General features: G+C 37.2%; 1 protein-coding gene and 1 long non-coding RNA gene across 3 annotated transcripts in view; one reads left to right on the forward strand and one right to left on the reverse strand.

The window, feature by feature from the left end:
• Positions 1-18,998, forward strand: part of TGFBR1 (transforming growth factor beta receptor 1) — a 53,162-nt gene that overhangs the window by 24,784 nt on the left and 9,380 nt on the right. Inside the window, exons 2-8 of one of the 2 annotated variants that reach the window (XM_072959809.1) lie at positions 2,230-2,475; positions 4,823-5,065; positions 9,709-9,939; positions 13,762-13,929; positions 15,645-15,801; positions 16,932-17,056; positions 18,327-18,457. In XM_072959809.1, coding sequence (XP_072815910.1) covers positions 2,230-2,475; positions 4,823-5,065; positions 9,709-9,939; positions 13,762-13,929; positions 15,645-15,801; positions 16,932-17,056; positions 18,327-18,457 — 1,301 coding nt within the window. The remainder of the gene's footprint in view (positions 1-2,229; positions 2,476-4,822; positions 5,066-9,708; positions 9,940-13,761; positions 13,930-15,644; positions 15,802-16,931; positions 17,057-18,326; positions 18,458-18,998) is intronic. The other variant, XM_072959810.1, reaches the window with a different exon arrangement.
• The window catches only part of LOC140696099 (uncharacterized), a 43,756-nt gene continuing 25,422 nt past the window's right edge, over positions 665-18,998 (reverse strand). The window contains exons 2-3 of the long non-coding RNA XR_012072114.1: positions 4,786-4,945; positions 665-935 (exon numbers count right to left, since the gene is read on the reverse strand). This is a non-coding gene — a long non-coding RNA (uncharacterized lncRNA). The remainder of the gene's footprint in view (positions 936-4,785; positions 4,946-18,998) is intronic.

Here is an 18,998-nt window from a genome sequence, read left to right on the forward strand (position 1 = left end):
CCATAAGTTATTAATCTTTGTATACTAAACTTTTGGTAGAGTAACTGATAAAGGTAATGCTTAGAAAACATTGGTTGATGACTAATCACGAGTAAAGAGGATTTGGGAGAGAATAATGGCAATCTTCTGTGGTGGTGGTTTTAATTTTTTGTGGGTGACAGACCACTTTGTGGTTCTGTTGAAAGCTGTGAACTTTCTCCTTGAAAATGCAGATACATACTACATTTGGCCTGCAGTTTCATGGGACTCATGTATCCCTGAAGCCAGTCCATGGATTCCTGGTTCAGAATCTCTCCTTAGGAAATTATACCAGGGAACCTACACTAACCATCATGAATAAGCCACTGTTGTTTTTAACAGTCTTTAAATGTTAGGTTATGATTATATCTCGTATACTTTTCTTGAGTTCTCTTCATACTTATGAGGATTTAATTCAAAGAGCTGAACTATCTATGGAGAAAGAAAAAAATTTTTTATAATTATTAAGATAAAACTTTGCTAGTCTGTAAGAATAGACAAATATGCTAATTAAGCCAGCAACCAAAAAGCAGCTGCTTGAAGAGATTGTGGTGTTCCTGAGTTTGGGTTTAGCAGGTGAGTTGGGGGTTCTCAGAACCATCCTCAGGCTTGATGATTTGCTAGAAGGACTCATACGACCCAGAAAAGCTGTTATACTCATGGTTTTTATTTATTACAGTGGAAAGATACATATTAAAATCATCAAAAGGAAAAGGCAAGGCACATGGGGTGAAGTCCAGGAGAAATCAGGTGCAAGCTTCCAGATGTCCTTTCCTAGTGCAATAGCAGAGGTGCACGCCATAGCTTAGCAGTGATGTGTGACAGCGCGTGGGAAGTGTTGCCAACCCGGGAAGCTCCCCGGAGCCTTGGTGTTCAGGGTTTTCAATTGGGGCTCAGTCACACAGGCTTGCAGCATTCTTATCAGGGAGAATATTTCAAGGTGTCAAAGCTCATCTTCCAGGAACTGGCCAAGGGCCAGTCCTGAAGACAGGCCATTCTTGAGAATGTGTGTGGTTTGAGCACACACATTCTGTAGAGTTAAACCTTTCCTGCACAGCAAGTTAGCTGTTCAGAATTAGCCAGCTTTCTTCTGTCTGGCCTGCTTGTCTGCCTGGTCATTCTTTTTCTAGTTAAAGTAGACCTCCCTGGTCTCATCATAGATGGTCATTCTACAAATCCGGGCTCTCTCTTTCCCTTGCTAACATGTAATTGGAAAGTTTGGACTCAAGGATATACCTGTGTTTTGCAGTTTCATGAGATTATAGTGAAATATAAGTACCCATTCTGTCATTCATTCAGCATTTTTTGAATGCTGCCCCAGGCCTAGTGCTAGATGTGGATTTACAGAAATTATTAATATGGATCTCTGCCCTCAGAGACCTTAGAGTTTCATAAGGGAGAGGGAAAAAAAGCAATTCTGGTTAAGCAATGTGTGCTTTGGGAAGCACTTAACCTCGCTGGAGAGCTTAGTAGAGGGTGTGTCTCTGTGAACGGGAAAGTGTTGGTGATAATTAGGAGAACACTTCCTTTAAAGGGTTATTGCTCAAGTTGAACCATAAAGGTCAAACAGATGAAAGTGAGCATGGAGCTGGTGTTTCTCCAGTTGTTTCTGTAGCCAGTTGCCTGTGTGGTTGGAGCATGTATGTATTCTTTGCTTATGAGAAAATACCCTAATCCTATTTGGAAGATACGGGTCTTTCTCGGTTTTGCACAAAAGAAAGGAATGTCTGGCTCAATACAAATCTGTTTCCATTACTTCACTACTGTAAATTTACCCAAATGACATTTCCAGCCTACAGTGAAGGGGTAGTCGTGTTTTCACACATTGCTCCCCAGTGGGAGTATACAGATGAATGCCTAGTTTTGGACTAATAAGTATAACCATTACAAACTAACTTAAATGTATTTTGTTTCAAATGGGAGGGCTTGCCTTACCTTGATGAAATTGCACATAACAATTTTTCTATACTAGGAAGCCAAAAAGTCTTAGGCAAAAAACTAGGTCCAAATTCAATCATGTTTGGCTCCTATATATGTGTGCTTCTTAAGAAAATTTGGAACTTCTCAGTGTAACAAAGTTTTGTTTTTTGAATAGTGCAAAAAAAGTGTATAATGATAATAGAATCAGGAATGTATGATAGAGAATATAGGATAATTTCAGGTTGTTAATCTTGAGAATTTTTCTGATAGAATCTTTTTCTCTTTTTCCAGCATTACAATGTTTCTGCCACCTTTGTACAAAAGACAATTTTACTTGTGTCACAGATGGGCTCTGCTTTGTCTCTGTCACAGAGACCACAGACAAAGTTATACACAATAGCATGTGTATAGCTGAGATTGACCTAATTCCGCGAGACAGGCCATTTGTATGTGCGCCATCTTCAAAAACTGGGTCTGTTACTACAACATATTGCTGCAATCAGGACCACTGCAATAAAATAGAACTCCCAACTGTTGGTAAGTTGTTGTATACATATTTTTTTCTTAGTACTACAAGAAAAGCTCTTAGACTCTATGATTCTAGAGCTGGAAGGGATCTTAAAAATTGACTACCCCAGCTTATTCAGTTTAGAGGCAAGAAGTAATTTGTCTGTAGTTGTAGAGTTACAAGGTTAGCCAAGATGCTGACTCCTGGGGGTGTGTTGTTTGAGAAAGTGGTTCCAAGACAGACTTTCTCTGAGGTCTGTTATGCCTGAAAGGGTAGCCTTTTTTAGTGAATTGTGACAAAGCCCACCATAGCAATATGTCCTCAGAGTGTCCCTATGTTGTCCTCATGCAGGTGATAGCAGACTAGTGAAGAACTGGCCAACCACAGGAAGAGATGGAGGTGAAAGAACCTCTTGCAGAATCCCCAGGGACCTTAAGCCGAGGGGCTGGGCATGAGCTTAGGCTACAGGGGCGAAGCCTCAGTTCTCTTTAGGAAGCATCCTCTTTTGGTGCTCAGAGGAGGCACTGCTGTAGCTCAGAGGAAAAGGGCCAGTCCTGCCAGTTGTAGAAGGAAGGCAGCCCGCCACCTAGTTCAAGTGATTAACGGCAAAGGAAAACCAAATCCAGTGGCAAAGCTTTGTCAGACTGTAATTTTTCTGACTCTTATGGAGGCACCTGCAGTTCTAATATGACAAAGAAAGTGATAATTCCAGAACTTTCCATGTTCATCATTTGGGCTTGAAATTTCTGAATGGAGATTCACAAAGCCTTATGAAGAACTCAGTTTATTTCTAATGCTAAACATACACAAATCCTTCGTTCCCAAGTCCCTAATAAGCAGACAGCAAAAAACAAAAACAAAACAAAAACAAATGGAAAGATTCAGTGGTTCAGAAGTAGACTGAACTGGATAAATCAGAGTAGATGTCATCCTCTGAAATAGACTTAGCACATGATAGGGAAGAACTTTCAGACAGTCCAAGGTCTGTTTTCAGTTGTTTTTACAATGAAATGAGAACATTTCACAGTTGTTAAGATTGCTTTCAGATGAAAAGCTCAATTGATGAATTAATTTTAAAAAATGCAGTATTAAAAGTGAATAGCAGACTGTGTACTGTAGTTTTACAGTCAAGCATGAGACAAGCTTAAGGTAAGACAGGTTTGGAAAATTGTGTTATAATTCAGAGAAAAAGACAGTTGGTGAGCAAATTAAGAGATACAGAGAACAGAGCTAGATGATCCAATATGCTTAGTGTAAAAATTCCAGAAAAACACAAAAGAGCAGACAGAAGAGAAAATACTATGTTAACTTAATGGAAAAATACTTAACCAAATATATAATGAAAAAGTATCAATTTTCAAGAATAAAGAAAACTTGTATACACATTCAGCACAAGTGAACACTGGTTACCTATAAAAGAAAAAAGTTCAGATTTTCTGCTTTTTTTAAATACCAAAAGGCAGTGGAATATCGTATTATTGCTTGTTACACAGAATTCTTTAGATGAGCCAAGATTTTTTGTATATAAAGGCAACAGCCTTCTTTTAGATAATTAAGTATTCAGTGTATAAAGACTCATATACTCTTCTGAAAGAAATTACTAGAATTATGACTCTTTATACCATAAGAAATAAATCCAAACAAAGATCTCACAAATGGTAAAGATGTGACGCAAAAGAAATGATGGTGAGCCATGAACCAGCAAGTGTCAGGATGGATGCCAAAATAAAAATAATTAATGTGTTTCTGAAACAATGCAATGATTTTGAAGTAAAAGTCTAAGTAACTAAAATAAACTAGAACGTATACCCATGTAAACTCTATTTTAAAAAGGATATATTTTTCTATAAAAAAATTGGTGGAGATACGCAAAACACTAAAATGTACAGTTTGGGGGGATGGTGAGGCTGTAGATAATTTTTTTTTAACTTTTGCAAATGTATTTATACATTTTTTCCTGCTATGAGCATATACTGGCCTTGAAATAAAAAGATAAGCCAAACTACTTAAAAAAAAAAGAAAAGACAAATATTTAATGGGAGCTTTTCTAGATTATCGGTTCTTTTATTAGTGATCTGAGAGTGATTAATGGGGGAGGTCCTAGAATATTTTTGGTAGCTGCACTTGTTATAGAGGATGGCTCAAGACTATAGGAAGACTAAGTGGATGTTGACAGAGCTGGTGATCATAAAAGGAGAGGAGAGCCAATGGGAGAAGACTAAATGATTCACTTATTGTGGGTTTGAGGACTGAGCTGCTTGTGATGAGGCTCTGACTAATGGTAGTAGAGGCCGCCTGCAGGAAATGTGGAGGACTGGGAAGTTGTGAATGCCACTTACCATGTTACTGTTGTTGTTGATGTTTATTTCACTTGAGGCCCTTTTCCAGGAAAGCCATCATCTGGCCTTGGTCCTGTTGAGTTGGCAGCTGTCATTGCTGGACCAGTCTGCTTCGTCTGCATCTCACTCATGTTGATGGTCTATATCTGCCATAACCGCACTGTCATTCACCATCGAGTGCCAAATGAAGAGGATCCTTCATTAGATCGCCCTTTCATTTCAGAGGGTACTACGTTAAAAGATTTAATTTATGATATGACTACATCGGGTTCTGGATCAGGTAATGTATTTGTTTTTTCTTTTTTCTAAGATGTCTTTTTAAAGTTAACTGTACTATTTATTTTATTACTTGGCAAAGCGAGTTGGCTTAGTTTGTTAGAACTTGGGATAGTATAAACACTACTTCAGCTTTGAACCTAATAAAGGTCTTTAAGCTAGGTCTGTATCTGACTGTGGCTAATTTAGTACAGACAAATTAGAACTGACTTATTTCAGCAGCAAAAGTAAGTCACCTTCACATTTGTGTAAATGTCAAAGCATTCTCACCTTCTTAGGGCTCCACGAGATAGAATAAGGATAGTTATTCTCCTATAGCTGAGGCTGAAGTTCAGAGATGTTCAAATGATCTGCAGCTACTCATTCTCTTCAGGATTGTTTAGCAGCTTTATTTTTGTATTTGAAAGCAGACAGAGTGTGTGTTTGGAATTGTGAAGGTTATTTGATTTTTTAACATGAAATTGCTGTCTTTAGCTCAGGCCTAGTTTTTTTTATTTAATGAATTTTTAGGCATTTTTCTTACTTTAGAAAAAAAAATCTGACCACCTTGTTAATTAATATAGCTTTATGGATCCATGGCCCCTGTGATGTTTGCTTTTCTCAGTCCTGTTTGTTGGATCTGAAATAGATAGGCTGGCTAATTGCCCGAATCACTTCCTGAAGAGAATTTTGGCATAGCCATCAGTGCTTCGTGTTTCCATCGAAAGGGACTTATATTTTTTTTTAACCATTTCTTGTGCGTGCTGTGGAAGGGTACTAAGGGAAGAGAGTACCTATCCTCTACAATGTTGTAGTTTGACACTCCGCTGCGAGTCAGGAGGTCTAGATTCCAGTGCAACGTTGTCACTGATAGGCTCTCTGATCTTGGTTAAACCATGTTTCCTCCTTGGGCTTCTGCTTCTTCATCAGAAATATGGAATAGATACTGTTGGTAATAATACTTAAAGTGCTTTGTGAGGACTTTTAAATATACTATCCTTTAAAAAGTATAAATTAATTTCAAATAAGGGCTTGATTCATGGATAAAAATATACAGAAATATAATGAAAAATTTCACCAATTTTATAATCATATGATTAAAGGAATATTAAAGCAGAAATCGTGATTGGGGGAAGAATATTACTGTGAAACAAAATCACATCTGATACAGAAAGTTCACATAATTAAAAATGTCTTTTTATTTTAAGGGAATGAAGTTATATTGGTGTATATGTATGTATTATGTTCATTAAGCATGAAGAAACTGATTTCATGACCTAAAGCTGTCTTCTGTAGAATTTGGCCGTATGTATATTCAGTAACTGAGTTCTGTCCATGACTGCTAGGATACATATAGGCTTACACTGGAGCGAGGTCTCTTAAGGCAGCCTTAAGGGACCCTTGAGACCAGTGTGAGGAGGGAGGCAATGAGAGGCTGGATTAAGACGGAGGAGCCTTCGCACTGAAGATGTGACAGTCTTTGGGTAGGAGTGGTGCAGGAGTGGGGAGAGGTTGTTCTAGGGCTTCCCTCGGGTTTCCCTTTGATTCCGAGTTGGTTCAAAGGATTCCCAAAGAAGATATGGCTCATTCTAGAGTTACCTGGACCAAAAAACTATGACAAGGACCACAGTCACAGGAGATTAGGGTGGCAATAGATAATTTGGAATTAATCCCTTGGACCTTTTCTCTTGTTGCCAAACTTACATCCAGAGAAATCACAGCAACTCATGCCATCTGGCACAGTAATGTGTATCAGACCTCAAGAGAGCACGCCTACCTAAAAGATGGAAGGTTATTGCTGTCTGGATGGCAGTTGATTTCTGAATAAGAAAATATTTATTTAAGATACAAACATGACTTAAAGAACAGAATTATTCCTTTTTCATTTTATCTATTTCTAGATCCATCAGGGACCCACACTGAAAACCTCTCTCCCTCCTTTTATGCCTCCTTTTACCCTACAAAAACTTGTCTGGTTTTCTGTGACTTTCAGCAGTTAGCTGATGTCTCATGCCTGAGTTATTTCATCTTTAAAATGAAAGTAATGAACCCTGCATTGTGTACGTCACTGGATTGTTGGGAGGTTCAAATAAAACGAGATGTTTGTGTGAAAGCACTTAAGCACTTGGTCGATTGTAAAGTTCTAACCAAATGACAGGTGCTACTCTTACTGAAAAGATATTCAGGGGAAAAAATCTGACATACAGTATGAATTTGCTGCATTGCTCAAAACAGCGTAGTTTAAGGCCGCCTTCCCTGTCATAGTTTACTGTGTGCTGAATGGGCTCCAGATGTATCCAGACAGAAGCTATCATCTATTGAATGACAGCAGAAAATGCCATTGCTTTTCCTTTTATTTATTTTAAATCCTTAATGCGACTTCATGCATGGGACTCACGTCAAATGTCTTTATATAGTATCCTTGTTAGTTCTTTCACTTATTGTGGAGAAGGTAAAACTAAACATTTTATGTTATGAATTCAAATGGAAAGGCCCTCTCTCTTTCAGAGACTACTTTTAACTTAGGAACTGTGGGAAGACAAGGGAGAGCAAGGGTCTGGCAGCTAGCTCTAAACTTAAAGCTAACCTTATTCCAGCTGCATTAATTTGAATCACAAGTTGCTCACATGCCTGTATTTCAGCTGTCATTAGGTTAAGTGTGTGTGAACATGCACATGTGTGCCAGTGTTTGCAAGTATGAGTCTCTTAGGCCAATGTTCATTATATCTTGTTCCTGCTTATGATCTCTTCAATGTATGCATGTTGTTCAGGTCTTCTGTTGTCCACTGCATGTGAAGGTGCTTGAACCGTGTTTCCCTGTTGAAGCTTTCAAGCAGTTCTAAAAGGTACAGGAGTAAAGCAGAGAATATAGAGATCCAAACTAGGCCTGTTTCTTTTTTCTTTAGGAGAAAATCACTACTTGTAAAAAAAAAAAAGCTCAGCTATTCATGTGGGTTATGGTAACCACATATAGATAATATGATAAATGCAGATTTGGCTTTTAATTTTAGTTCTGCATCTAGAATCCTGTGATGATGGGGAAAACAAAAACTTCCCTTGTCCTCTGATAGCCTTTCTTGACCATACCATATGCATGAGCCCTGAATGTGTCAGGCATTTTCAGACTTCCCATTAGCGATTCCCTTTCTTCTTTATTCCCTGCCTTTCTAATTTCTGGATCAGCCTCCTGAGATTAACTCTTAAGTATTCTTTAAATCTTTAAGTACATGGTGTGGCCCTGTTCAAAGGCTTTAAGAAAATTTAGTAAATTAGTGTATACACTAGACAATATAATTAGGAATTGATCATTCATAATACAAAAGGGCTCCTGATTTAAATAAGGATTTTTCACTGATTTATTTTTAACCAGCACTCTCCTTATAAAAAAGGTTGTTTATAATTATTAGGCTGTTAACTACTTTGCAGGAAGTGGGGAAGATAGAGCAAGGGGAGGAAAGGACCTTTTGAGAAACTTAAAGGTGGAAAGAGGCAACTTAAAAGTAAAGATTTAGCATTTGGATTTATAAGCATTTAACATCAGGGAACCAAAGAGATCATTTCATTTACTTCCATTGGGTTAATTTGATTTAGCAAGCAACTCTGAATATAGATTATAAATGACACAAATTTATGTATTATACTGTATAAATAAAACAGTGTAGAACATGATGTACACTGATATTTTAATTGTTAGCATCAGTATAATTTAAGGTGACAGTTTTTAGTCCATGAGGATATGTTATTAAGTGAACTGGAGTAGTCCCAGATATAGTGTTACGTAAATTTTGTAGGTAGGTAGTAAATCTTTTTTTGTAAATGAAGTAAGTATGGAAATATTTAAAAATATGTATTTTAGAGTAAGGCAAGTTCATTTGGTGAAAAAACTACCAATGTCTCATCACCAAGCTAAGTTACTTGGCATCATTCTTTAGGATCCTAGTGTTGCCTGGGCAGCCAGTTCCTACCACGTAAATTGCTTGTCTTAAAATGGCTTCTGTGATACTTTCGACTAATTTATTAAAAGTTAGGCCAGAATTTACTTCTATGTTTTTTCCGTTTACATACTTTTCTCCTCCTCACCAGTAAAACTTACCAAATTCATCTTTCTAAAATAAGATTTTAAAATTATTTCTCTCCGTTCATGGTCCCTTTTCAGAAATCTTTAGTGGCTTCTCTTTTACCTCCATCTCTCATGGTCATCTTGAGCCTGGCATTCAGTACTCTTCAGCAGTCTGGGGCAGCTTCCCTTCTCTTCTGCTGCTTTACCATATGCATTCTCTTCCTGTTTATCTAAGTTGGTTCCCTAACCATGCATCAGTTTCTTCTACCTTTGCTTATATATTCCTCCTGCCTAAACACCTGACCGTCTCTTCTTCTTTGGTCTCTCCCTTCTGTCAAGGACAGTCTAAGATTAGCTTATCTTTTAAAGCCTACCTTGACTCTCTAGGCAGGAGTTTCTGGGTTCTTTTATTGTATTTATTATTTTCCTTTTATCATGAATTACTGTTTTTGCAAATGTATTCTGTATCTCCTCAGTGAGATCGTAAGTTCCTTAAAGGTAGAGCTTAAAGAGTTAAACCTTTCTGGGTCATTCTTTTAAGGCATGTTATTGTGTTAGAAACATGTACTGTGGTTGATTGTGTTGAATACGATTTCTTTTATCTTTAGGTTTACCGTTGCTTGTTCAGAGAACAATTGCAAGAACTATTGTGTTACAAGAAAGTATTGGCAAAGGTCGATTTGGAGAAGTTTGGCGAGGAAAATGGAGAGGCGAAGAAGTCGCTGTTAAAATATTCTCCTCTAGAGAAGAACGTTCATGGTTCCGTGAGGCAGAGATCTATCAGACTGTGATGTTACGTCATGAAAACATCTTGGGATTTATAGCAGCAGATAATAAAGGTCAGTAACATCTGCTTCTCTTTTAACAAAATGCTTCCCACAAACAAAACTACTCAACTTTGTCATATTTGACGAGAAATAGATGTTTGTCATATAAATTAGACCCATTAAGTCACATAGAATATATTAGAAGCCTTTAGAAACAGGATCTTCTTAAAACATTTTCTTGACTCTTGACAACATGTTCCTGAACCTCTAATTGTTTTATAAAATGTAAAGAGCTATTAGAAGAAGCTGTGTGCTTTTGTTAGTTTGGTTCTGGGGAGTTACTGAGTGTAGTCACAGTATAGAGAAGAATTTGTAAACACTAGTTGCCCAGGACTTTGAGATAGGATAGCGCTCAGATATGTTTCCTTTTAATCTCTTCCTGACCGTTAGGGCATTCTGATATTACCTAATGACCTTACTTACAGGGAGCATAAAAGTAACGTCTCAGTGTATTCTCTGTCTAAATTGCTAGGGGCTAAATAGATTAATCTCTTAAGTAAACTCACTTAAATAAGGAAATGGTTTCTTGAAAACCACCTTGCCCTTGGTAACCACGTGGACACACTCTTGCCTGTGGTACACAGGTGCTCGAGGCCAGATCAGATGCTGAAGGAAGTGAGGAAGCCGTGTCAGTGGAGAGTCAGGACGAGTGGTGGCTGTGAGCAGTGACTTCATTTACTTTCTTGGCTTCAGTTACCGTAGTGCTCACAACTCCGACCTTTATAGCTTCTGTCAGAGGCTTGTATTATAACTCAACTCTGGTCATACCTCCAAATCAAATGTATTTCCCAGCTTTCCTGTTTTTTAAAAAATGCTATCATTATCTTTTTTTAAAGGCCAGAACTATAGTCATCTTTTTACTTTTCTCCCTTCCCATTTTCTTCAACCGTATTTATTTCTTCATAATAGTAGTAGTGTTTAAGCTCAGTTGGTATTCATGGGTGACTTTGATTTTTCTTTTTGTTTCTCTGTATTTTCAAATGTATTTACAAGCATTTATTACTTTAAAAAAACACTTTTATTTATAGAAAATTTCCAGTATATAGAAAAGCAGAGAATCTGATGAACCTCCATCACCCAGTTTCAATAATTATCAAGTCACTGTCAGTCATGTTTGATCTCTGATTCTACCTACTCTGCCCCATCTGAATTATTTGAAGCTAATCCCAGAACACATCTTTTCATCCATAAACATTTCAGTTTTTATTTTTAGATCATGAGGAATCTTTTTTTATGAAATATAACCATACCATTTTTTTAAAAAAGTCATCAAATATCTAGTCAGTTTCACATTTCTGCAGTTGTCTCCTATTTCCTTTTTTTTTTTTTTTTAAAGAATTGGTTATTCACTTTAGGACCCATGTCATTTGGTTGATACTTATCTTAAGTCCCTCAGAATCACTAGGTTCTCCTTTGTCTTTTTTCTTCTTGTACTTTCTTTGCTGAAGAAACTGGATTGTTTGTCCTGTAGGACTTAATTAAATTATTGTAGGTTTGCTAACTGAATTCATATAGTATCTCTGAACTTGCTCCTTGTATAATGTGAAAACTGATAGATAGAATTAGAGACAATCTGGTTGTTTCATTGATTTCCTGAAATATTATATATTTTCTACATATTGTATACATTCTGTTGCATCACATCAGGAAGCATAGAAGTTTATCTCCTTTTTGTGACTTGGGGCAGTGATAGATATAGGCAGCCATTATCAATAGCTATTACCAATTCAGTATTATTTAATTTAAGAAAAAAAACAAATCAATAAAGCAGTGATCATTGTCTGACCAAGGCCTTAGTTTTCTTCTGCCTTTGACACCATTTAGCTTCTCCCCCAACCCTTAAAACTACTTTTATTATGCTCTGGGACTCTAGACTTTCTTAATAGTTGTCTTTATTTTCTGAAACTCTTCTTAATCATAGAAAGCTCTAATTCTTCAGATAGTAACTGCTCCCTTAAAGAACCTTCCCACATTTCTGGTTTCAAACTTTACGGTGGTGACTTTAAATCTGCATTTTGAGGCTCAATCCTCACCCAGGCCCAGCAAGTTTTAGTCTTGTTCCAAGTTGTAAACAAGCTGTGCCCTGAACTCTTCCCATTCATTCACACAGCATGCAAGCTGGTGCTGTCATCTGGTGGTCACCATGGGAACTGGCGACCTGCTGGCTTTTCCTACTTCCTTTCTTCTTTGTCAGGGGTTAATGGACCTTGCCTGGAACCTAGCCCCTCGACCTCCATTCCCTTTTCCTTTATCTCTCTCCTCCTGATTTAGTGATTCCACCTCAGACAACCCCTTACATGTGCACAGCCTCAAATATATCCTTCCTTCTTGTCAGTTACCTTAGAAACTCTCCCATTCTTCCATCTGGCTGTGTTCCTATCATCTGTGAGCCTTTCAGAATTCAGGCATGGTTAATAAATTAAGCATAGAGATAAAGCTAGTGATACGCCTGTGTCAGGGAAAAAGAAAGGTACAAGTTTGAACAGAATCAGTTTAAAAAGTTTATGAAGAAACAGGTTTATAAAGAACTAGTGTCATGAATATCTAAATCCTTTTAAAAATACTCAAAAATCCCCTCCGGAATCTTTTGAAAAAAAATCTCATTCCTTAATCTCTTCTAATCAGAATTGCTTTCCTCCAAGTAGTATCTTTCAAAATATAGAAATTGTTTTATGTCAGTTTGAGTTTTTTCTTTTGTTGTAACTAATAGGGAAGGAAATAGCACATTTTAAGTTCTTACATGCCATGAGATGTGTACTAAATGCTTTAAAAATCTATTATCCTATTTTTAAAATCTTAATAGTTTTGCAAAGTAAGATATTCTTGTTGTGTAAAAGAATAAACAAAGGCTCATTGGTTAAGAAACTCGTCTGAGGTCACGTAGTCAGTAATAGTCAGCCCCTGAATTCCAACCCAGAGCAGAATGACTCCAAGTGTGCATCTTGTACTGAATTGTCCTCCTAGTATTGTTCATTTTTAGCTTTCATGATTTGTGAAATATATGGTTTTCTAGTGACTTCTAGGTTAAATAGGCTTTTGTGGACCAGCCTCACTTAGAAGCCCAGTGAGAACCTTTGCCATGATTCTCATGGGAAATACATTCAAATTAAATTTCAGATTCATGTATCTGCTTACAAATGAACTTATGGAAAAGTCACCTTGTGTAAAACTGGATTCAGTCCCAGCTTTTTCTCCTCCTGACATTTCCAGTTCCTGTCTCAGCTTCCTCATGTGTCAGTGATACCACTATTTTTACATTTTTCTAAGCTGGAAACCTTGGAATCATAATCATCTTGTCTGGCTTTTTTATGAACTGTGTACACAGGCTGTCATTAAAGCTTGCATTTCTCATTTAAGCTCACTTTCAGTTTGTCTCATACTATTCCATTCCCACTGTGGCCACAGTAGATTCCAGATACTTATCTTCTTCGCCTCCCCACTCCCTTGTTGTTTCTCTTCTTCCTTCCAGAACCAAACATTGAACCCCTAACCTGAACCGGGCATTCTTCTACGCACCAAACAGTCCCAGCTCTGCTGCTGTCTGTGTAGACGCAAGATCACCATCTTTGAACTGTGATTCCTTGTCTCTTGAATGGGATTAGTTATCCTTGCCATATCTCAAGAATAGGGGGCTTACTTTTAGGATATAAAGGATATACACATAAAAGTATAAGAGAAACTGAAAATACAAGAAAATATGAAGGAAATATATACAAATATAAGGTATTAACAAATTACAGTTGTGTGATTCAGGATTGAGTGTAAAAAGTAGTGGTAACTTAAGTACATCGTAAATGTTCGATAACCCATCTGAATAGTCATTCTACTTTGCAGACAATGGTACATGGACTCAGCTCTGGTTGGTGTCAGATTATCATGAGCATGGATCCCTTTTTGATTATTTGAACAGATACACAGTTACTGTGGAAGGAATGATAAAACTCGCTCTGTCCACAGCAAGTGGACTTGCCCATCTTCACATGGAAATTGTTGGTACCCAAGGTAACTCAAAGCAATCTTGTTATTTAAGCTTTAAATTCCCATGGATCTAATGTCTGTTCAGAAAATTTTTGCAAAAGTCAGCCTAACTGGAGATGTTTAAAATAAGTTTTTAGATGAGAATATTTTCTCTTTCTGTTGATAAGCTAAGGTGGAGTTAGGAATGTGGGAATTCATTTAGAGATTCTCTAGTCATTGTAACACTGGTATTTTTGTGAGTTCTTAAAAGTAGCATTTAGTCTTGTGATTTTTGAGGATCTTGGTTTTGGAATTCAATTTATGTGTAGTATCAAATGAAATGTGAAAATGCTTTGTAAACATCAATATGCTACGCAAATGTTATCTGGCCATCTAATAATTGTATTTGATCCTAGGATAAAAGAAACTGCATGAAACAATTTTACAGTTGAAAAATTGATACTAAGTTTTAGTTATGAAATTTTTATGCTGTGATTTTTGTGCCATATAAGGTAACAGATGCTAATATAGTCTCTCTGCTCTAATGATTATCCACTTGCTACCTAATGGCTCCCTGACTCCCCACTTTACTACACACATCACACGTGCAATCTCAACTGGCCCCATTGTTGTACTTTTTATTATTGTTGATTATAACAGCTTTGAGTTGTAATTCACATACCATACAGTTCACCCACTTAAAGTGTACAATTCAGTGGTTTTTTTTAGTATATTCAGAATTGTGCAACTATCACCACAGTTGATTTTAGAAAATTTTCATCACCTCAAAAAGAATGCTACACATTAGCAGTCACTCCTCATTTCCCCCAAACTCTTTAGCCATTGGCAACCTCTAATCAATCTACTTTCCATCTCTAGATTTGCTCATTCTGGACATTTCATATAAATGGCATCATACAATATGTGGTCCTTTGTGACCAGCTTCTTTCTCTTGCTGTATTTTCAAGGTTTATCCATGTTGCAGCATTTATCAGTACTTCATTCCTTTTTATGGCTGAGTAATATTTTATTTATACCACATTTTGGATATTCGTATTCACCAGTTGATGGACATTCGGGTTGTTTCCATTTTGGGTTATTATGAATAATGCTGCTCTGAACAGTGATGTACAGTGTTTTCTGTGGACATGTGTTTCCAGTTCGGTTGGACGTACACCTGGGAGTGGAATTACTGGATCAGACAGTAACTCTGTTGTGAAACTGCCAGACTTTTTTCAAAGTACCTGTAGTATTTCACATTCCCACCAGTGGTGTATAAGGGTTCCAGGTTTTCCACACTGTAGCACTTAAATAGCACTTTTGCTGGTGGTTAGTATTAGAGATGCTGTGCATTTAATGAGTACATTCACTGGATAGGCAAAGGAAGTGATCTAGATTCTTGGTCCTTGGATTGGAATATCCGTGACTAGAGTTCCTATTAAAAAAATTCATAGGGTATCAACAAACTTATCTTTAACCACCCCCCAGCATGCTATGAGTCTTTGAGTATTAGACTTATTTTTTGAATATCATCTTTTGGAGCATCTTGTTTTCTCTATTTTCTTTGAAGAAATGTAATTTCAGCAACTTTTTGTGTATTGATTCACTTAAGGTTGTTTAGTAATGGCCCAGGTATTGCAGGTGATGGGGGCTGAAATGCTTTGGCACTAGGACGGGAAGTAAGGCTTTTGAACCTAAAGGTGAGACTTGTGGATGGTATTACCCACTAAACAACCATGTTTAACCTTTTTCTTCTTTAGGAAAACCAGCCATTGCTCATAGAGATTTGAAATCAAAGAATATCTTGGTAAAGAAGAATGGAACTTGCTGTATTGCAGACTTGGGACTGGCAGTAAGACATGATTCGGCCACTGATACAATTGATATTGCTCCAAACCACAGAGTGGGAACAAAAAGGTATACTATGGATACACAGTAATTAATATGTTCTGAAATCAGCTTCTTTTCCTTCTCATTGGTATATACATATCTTTTCTGAAACTCAACTTTGTACTTTGTTAGATTGCCCTCAGGTAGAAGATCTCATGGTCTTGCCTGCTCTGAAGCCAGGGTTACCTGAGTTAAAAAGGTACCCACTGATGAAAGGTGGCGCTTCCAGAAAATATTACTATGAGTTACGTTACTGTAATAGTAGCTACTGTTTCTAGGATATCTACTACGTGCCAGTCATTTTAATGGGTCTTTTATATATATTATCTCACTTAATGCTCACAGCAAATGCTCCACTATAGTTAGCCCAACTGTTTCCATATTTTTATTTCCTGAACATATGTCTTTCTCTTAGAACTTCTGCATATACTGTAGCCTAGAGCATACTTTCCCCTCCTGTTTCCCTTTGTGAGTCCTAATCAGCAACCTTAGTAAAGTTTTTGAAACCTCAGAACCCTACAGTGTGGCATCAGTAGGACTGGTATTCATTTTTGTCTCTTACTTTGTTCCCTGGAATATAGTCCTGTCCTTCTTTTTATCCAGTTTTAGTGAGAAGACTTCTGGAGTAAAATATATAGTACATGACAAAGGAGGTGGTGTACATCAAGACACTTGGGATAGTCAGTTGATACATGTATGTCCTTCACTGGAAACGAAGATCATAAGGCAGACAGCATGAAATTGCTGTTTTAGCTTTTTATAGGATTTAGTTGACATCATTAATTTGCAAACCAATGCAGATCTTTAATATTATTCTTGGGTCTAGTATGATCTTAGTTATGTGATACTGTCTGTGTACGTCTGTGTATAAAGAGATGTCTGAAAAGATGTTCATCAAAATGTCAACACCACAAAAGTGTGGTGGTAATGGAATGCTTTTCTACTTTGTACTGTATGCACTTTGGGAAAATTTCTGTAAGAAGTAGTAGTCATTTTTAAAAAACAGCAGAACCATGCTGAAACAGGGAAAAGGTCTAAGTTAATATTGATTTCACTACATCCCCCCTCCCACCTCAGGAGTAAAAGAAAATTTATCTAACAGTTTAAAAGTAATGTGGTCACTATTCCATCAAATAAAATGCTGACTTCTTTTTTAGGTATATGGCCCCTGAAGTTCTAGATGATTCCATAAATATGAAACACTTTGAATCCTTCAAACGTGCTGACATCTATGCAATGGGCTTAGTATTCTGGGAAATAGCTCGACGATGTTCCATTGGTGGTAAATTTCTCCCTCCTCCCCCCAGATTTTGTCATGAACAAAAGTTGTTCAAGAATTGCCTTTTTTGTTGAATGAAATTATACACAGTTAACAACTGGAATTTATATTCAGCCAGTGATCACTGAAGAGTACCAGGGAGCATAAAAGAGATAAAACCTATAGTGGGGAAAACATGACATGCTGTATCCTTTTTCTGTTTCCACCTGAATCTTGAGAAACATTAGAAACCAACCTCTTGTGATCTTGGAATATTTAGATATTTAGAATGGATGATGGCTTGACAGGCCAACCAGGGAGCTATTTCTAGCATATACCTGGGTCAAACTGATTTTTTTCCCTCAGAAATTGTGGTTATTTTCTCCATCTTAGTAGCTGGAAATTACATATACAGAATATAATTACACTGCCATTACATTACTTTTTTTTTAACATTTTTTATTGATTTATAATCATTTTACAATGTTGTGTCAAATTCCACTGTTCAGCACAATTTTTCAGTCATTCATGGACATATACACACTCATTGTCACATTTTTTTCTCTGTGATTTATCATAACATTTTGTGTATTTTTCCCTGTGCTATACAGTGTAATCTTGTTTATCTATTCTACAATTTTGAAATCCCAGTCTATCCCTTCCCACCCTCTACCCCCCTGGTAACCACAAGTCTGTATTCTCTTACATTACTTTTTAAAGTAAGTTTGTTTTAGTTTAGTTTTTGATTGAGTACTTTCAGTGTTTACTTGAGAAATAGTCTTATCCTGGAGGACCCAGGCTCACCTGTAGTGCCTCAGGTTTTTGAGGCAGTGAGGGATGGATTATGTCTCTGCTTTGTAGCAAATAGAACAGGCTGCACTTCCAGCTTGCCTTGTGAGATTCACATCTTAGTGATAGTGTGTGTATCCCCGTTACCAGGTGAGGCTGTGCACTTGCAGAATAAAAGCTTTAATTTCTTGCTCTTTAGGGTTCCAGGAGAAAATGTCAATCTGGTCATCACAGCTCACAGTTAACCATCATTAAAATAGCCTTTGCTGATCCCATAGTGGCATTTAGTTTCAAGGTGTGGGCTCAGCACTGACTCAAGGAGCTGGGTTGTTGACGCAGATGTGGGTGAGCCTAGAGCAGGCTGTAAGCCCTGCTCCACTCAGCCTCATATAGTAATGGGATACTGTAACAGGACTCTCGGGGGTTCCTTTTTGATCTGGTCAAGAATATTCTGACATTATCTGAGTGAATCCTTCAAAATAGATTTTTTTTTTAACCAATGTAGGAATTCATGAAGATTACCAGCTGCCTTACTATGATCTTGTACCTTCTGATCCATCAGTTGAAGAAATGAGAAAAGTTGTTTGTGAACAGAAGTTAAGGCCAAATATTCCAAACAGATGGCAGAGCTGTGAAGTGAGTATTTATTTTGGATACTAACAAACACAGTTTTCTAAACTGCTTCTGCTTAGTAGGTGGGAATTTGCTATTTTTCCTTACAGAAAATAGACATAAGAATTCCCATTCCTTTCTTTTTCATGTCTCTTAAACCAATGAGTAAAAACAGAACAGTTTGGTTTTCATGTTCAATTTAAGCACATTGTAAGTGGCGTGGAATGTTTTCAGTGACCATCAGCGTATCAGAACATTGTTTAGATTTGCCAGTGAACCAAGGCTCCTTCATTTTTGCTTAAAGCTTCCCTTCAATTAGGGCCGCCCAGAGTAGCAGGCTCAGTGCTGGATGGAATTAGGAAGCCTGCATTCTAGATCAGCCTGGCTGCCATAGAGAGTCCGACTTTAGACAAGACGTTACAGTTCTCTGGACTGTAATATACCTTTTTGTAAAATGAGGGATTTGAATGATGTGAAGATGGTTCAGATGTTTTTACATCTTAATTCATCTCATTGCCCATATGACCATTCACCAGGAATTTGGGGAAAATGCTTTCCAGCAGTG

Source organism: Vicugna pacos, chromosome 4 (assembly GCF_048564905.1).
Source record: "Vicugna pacos chromosome 4, VicPac4, whole genome shotgun sequence".
In the NCBI taxonomy this organism is placed as follows: domain Eukaryota; kingdom Metazoa; phylum Chordata; class Mammalia; order Artiodactyla; family Camelidae; genus Vicugna; species Vicugna pacos.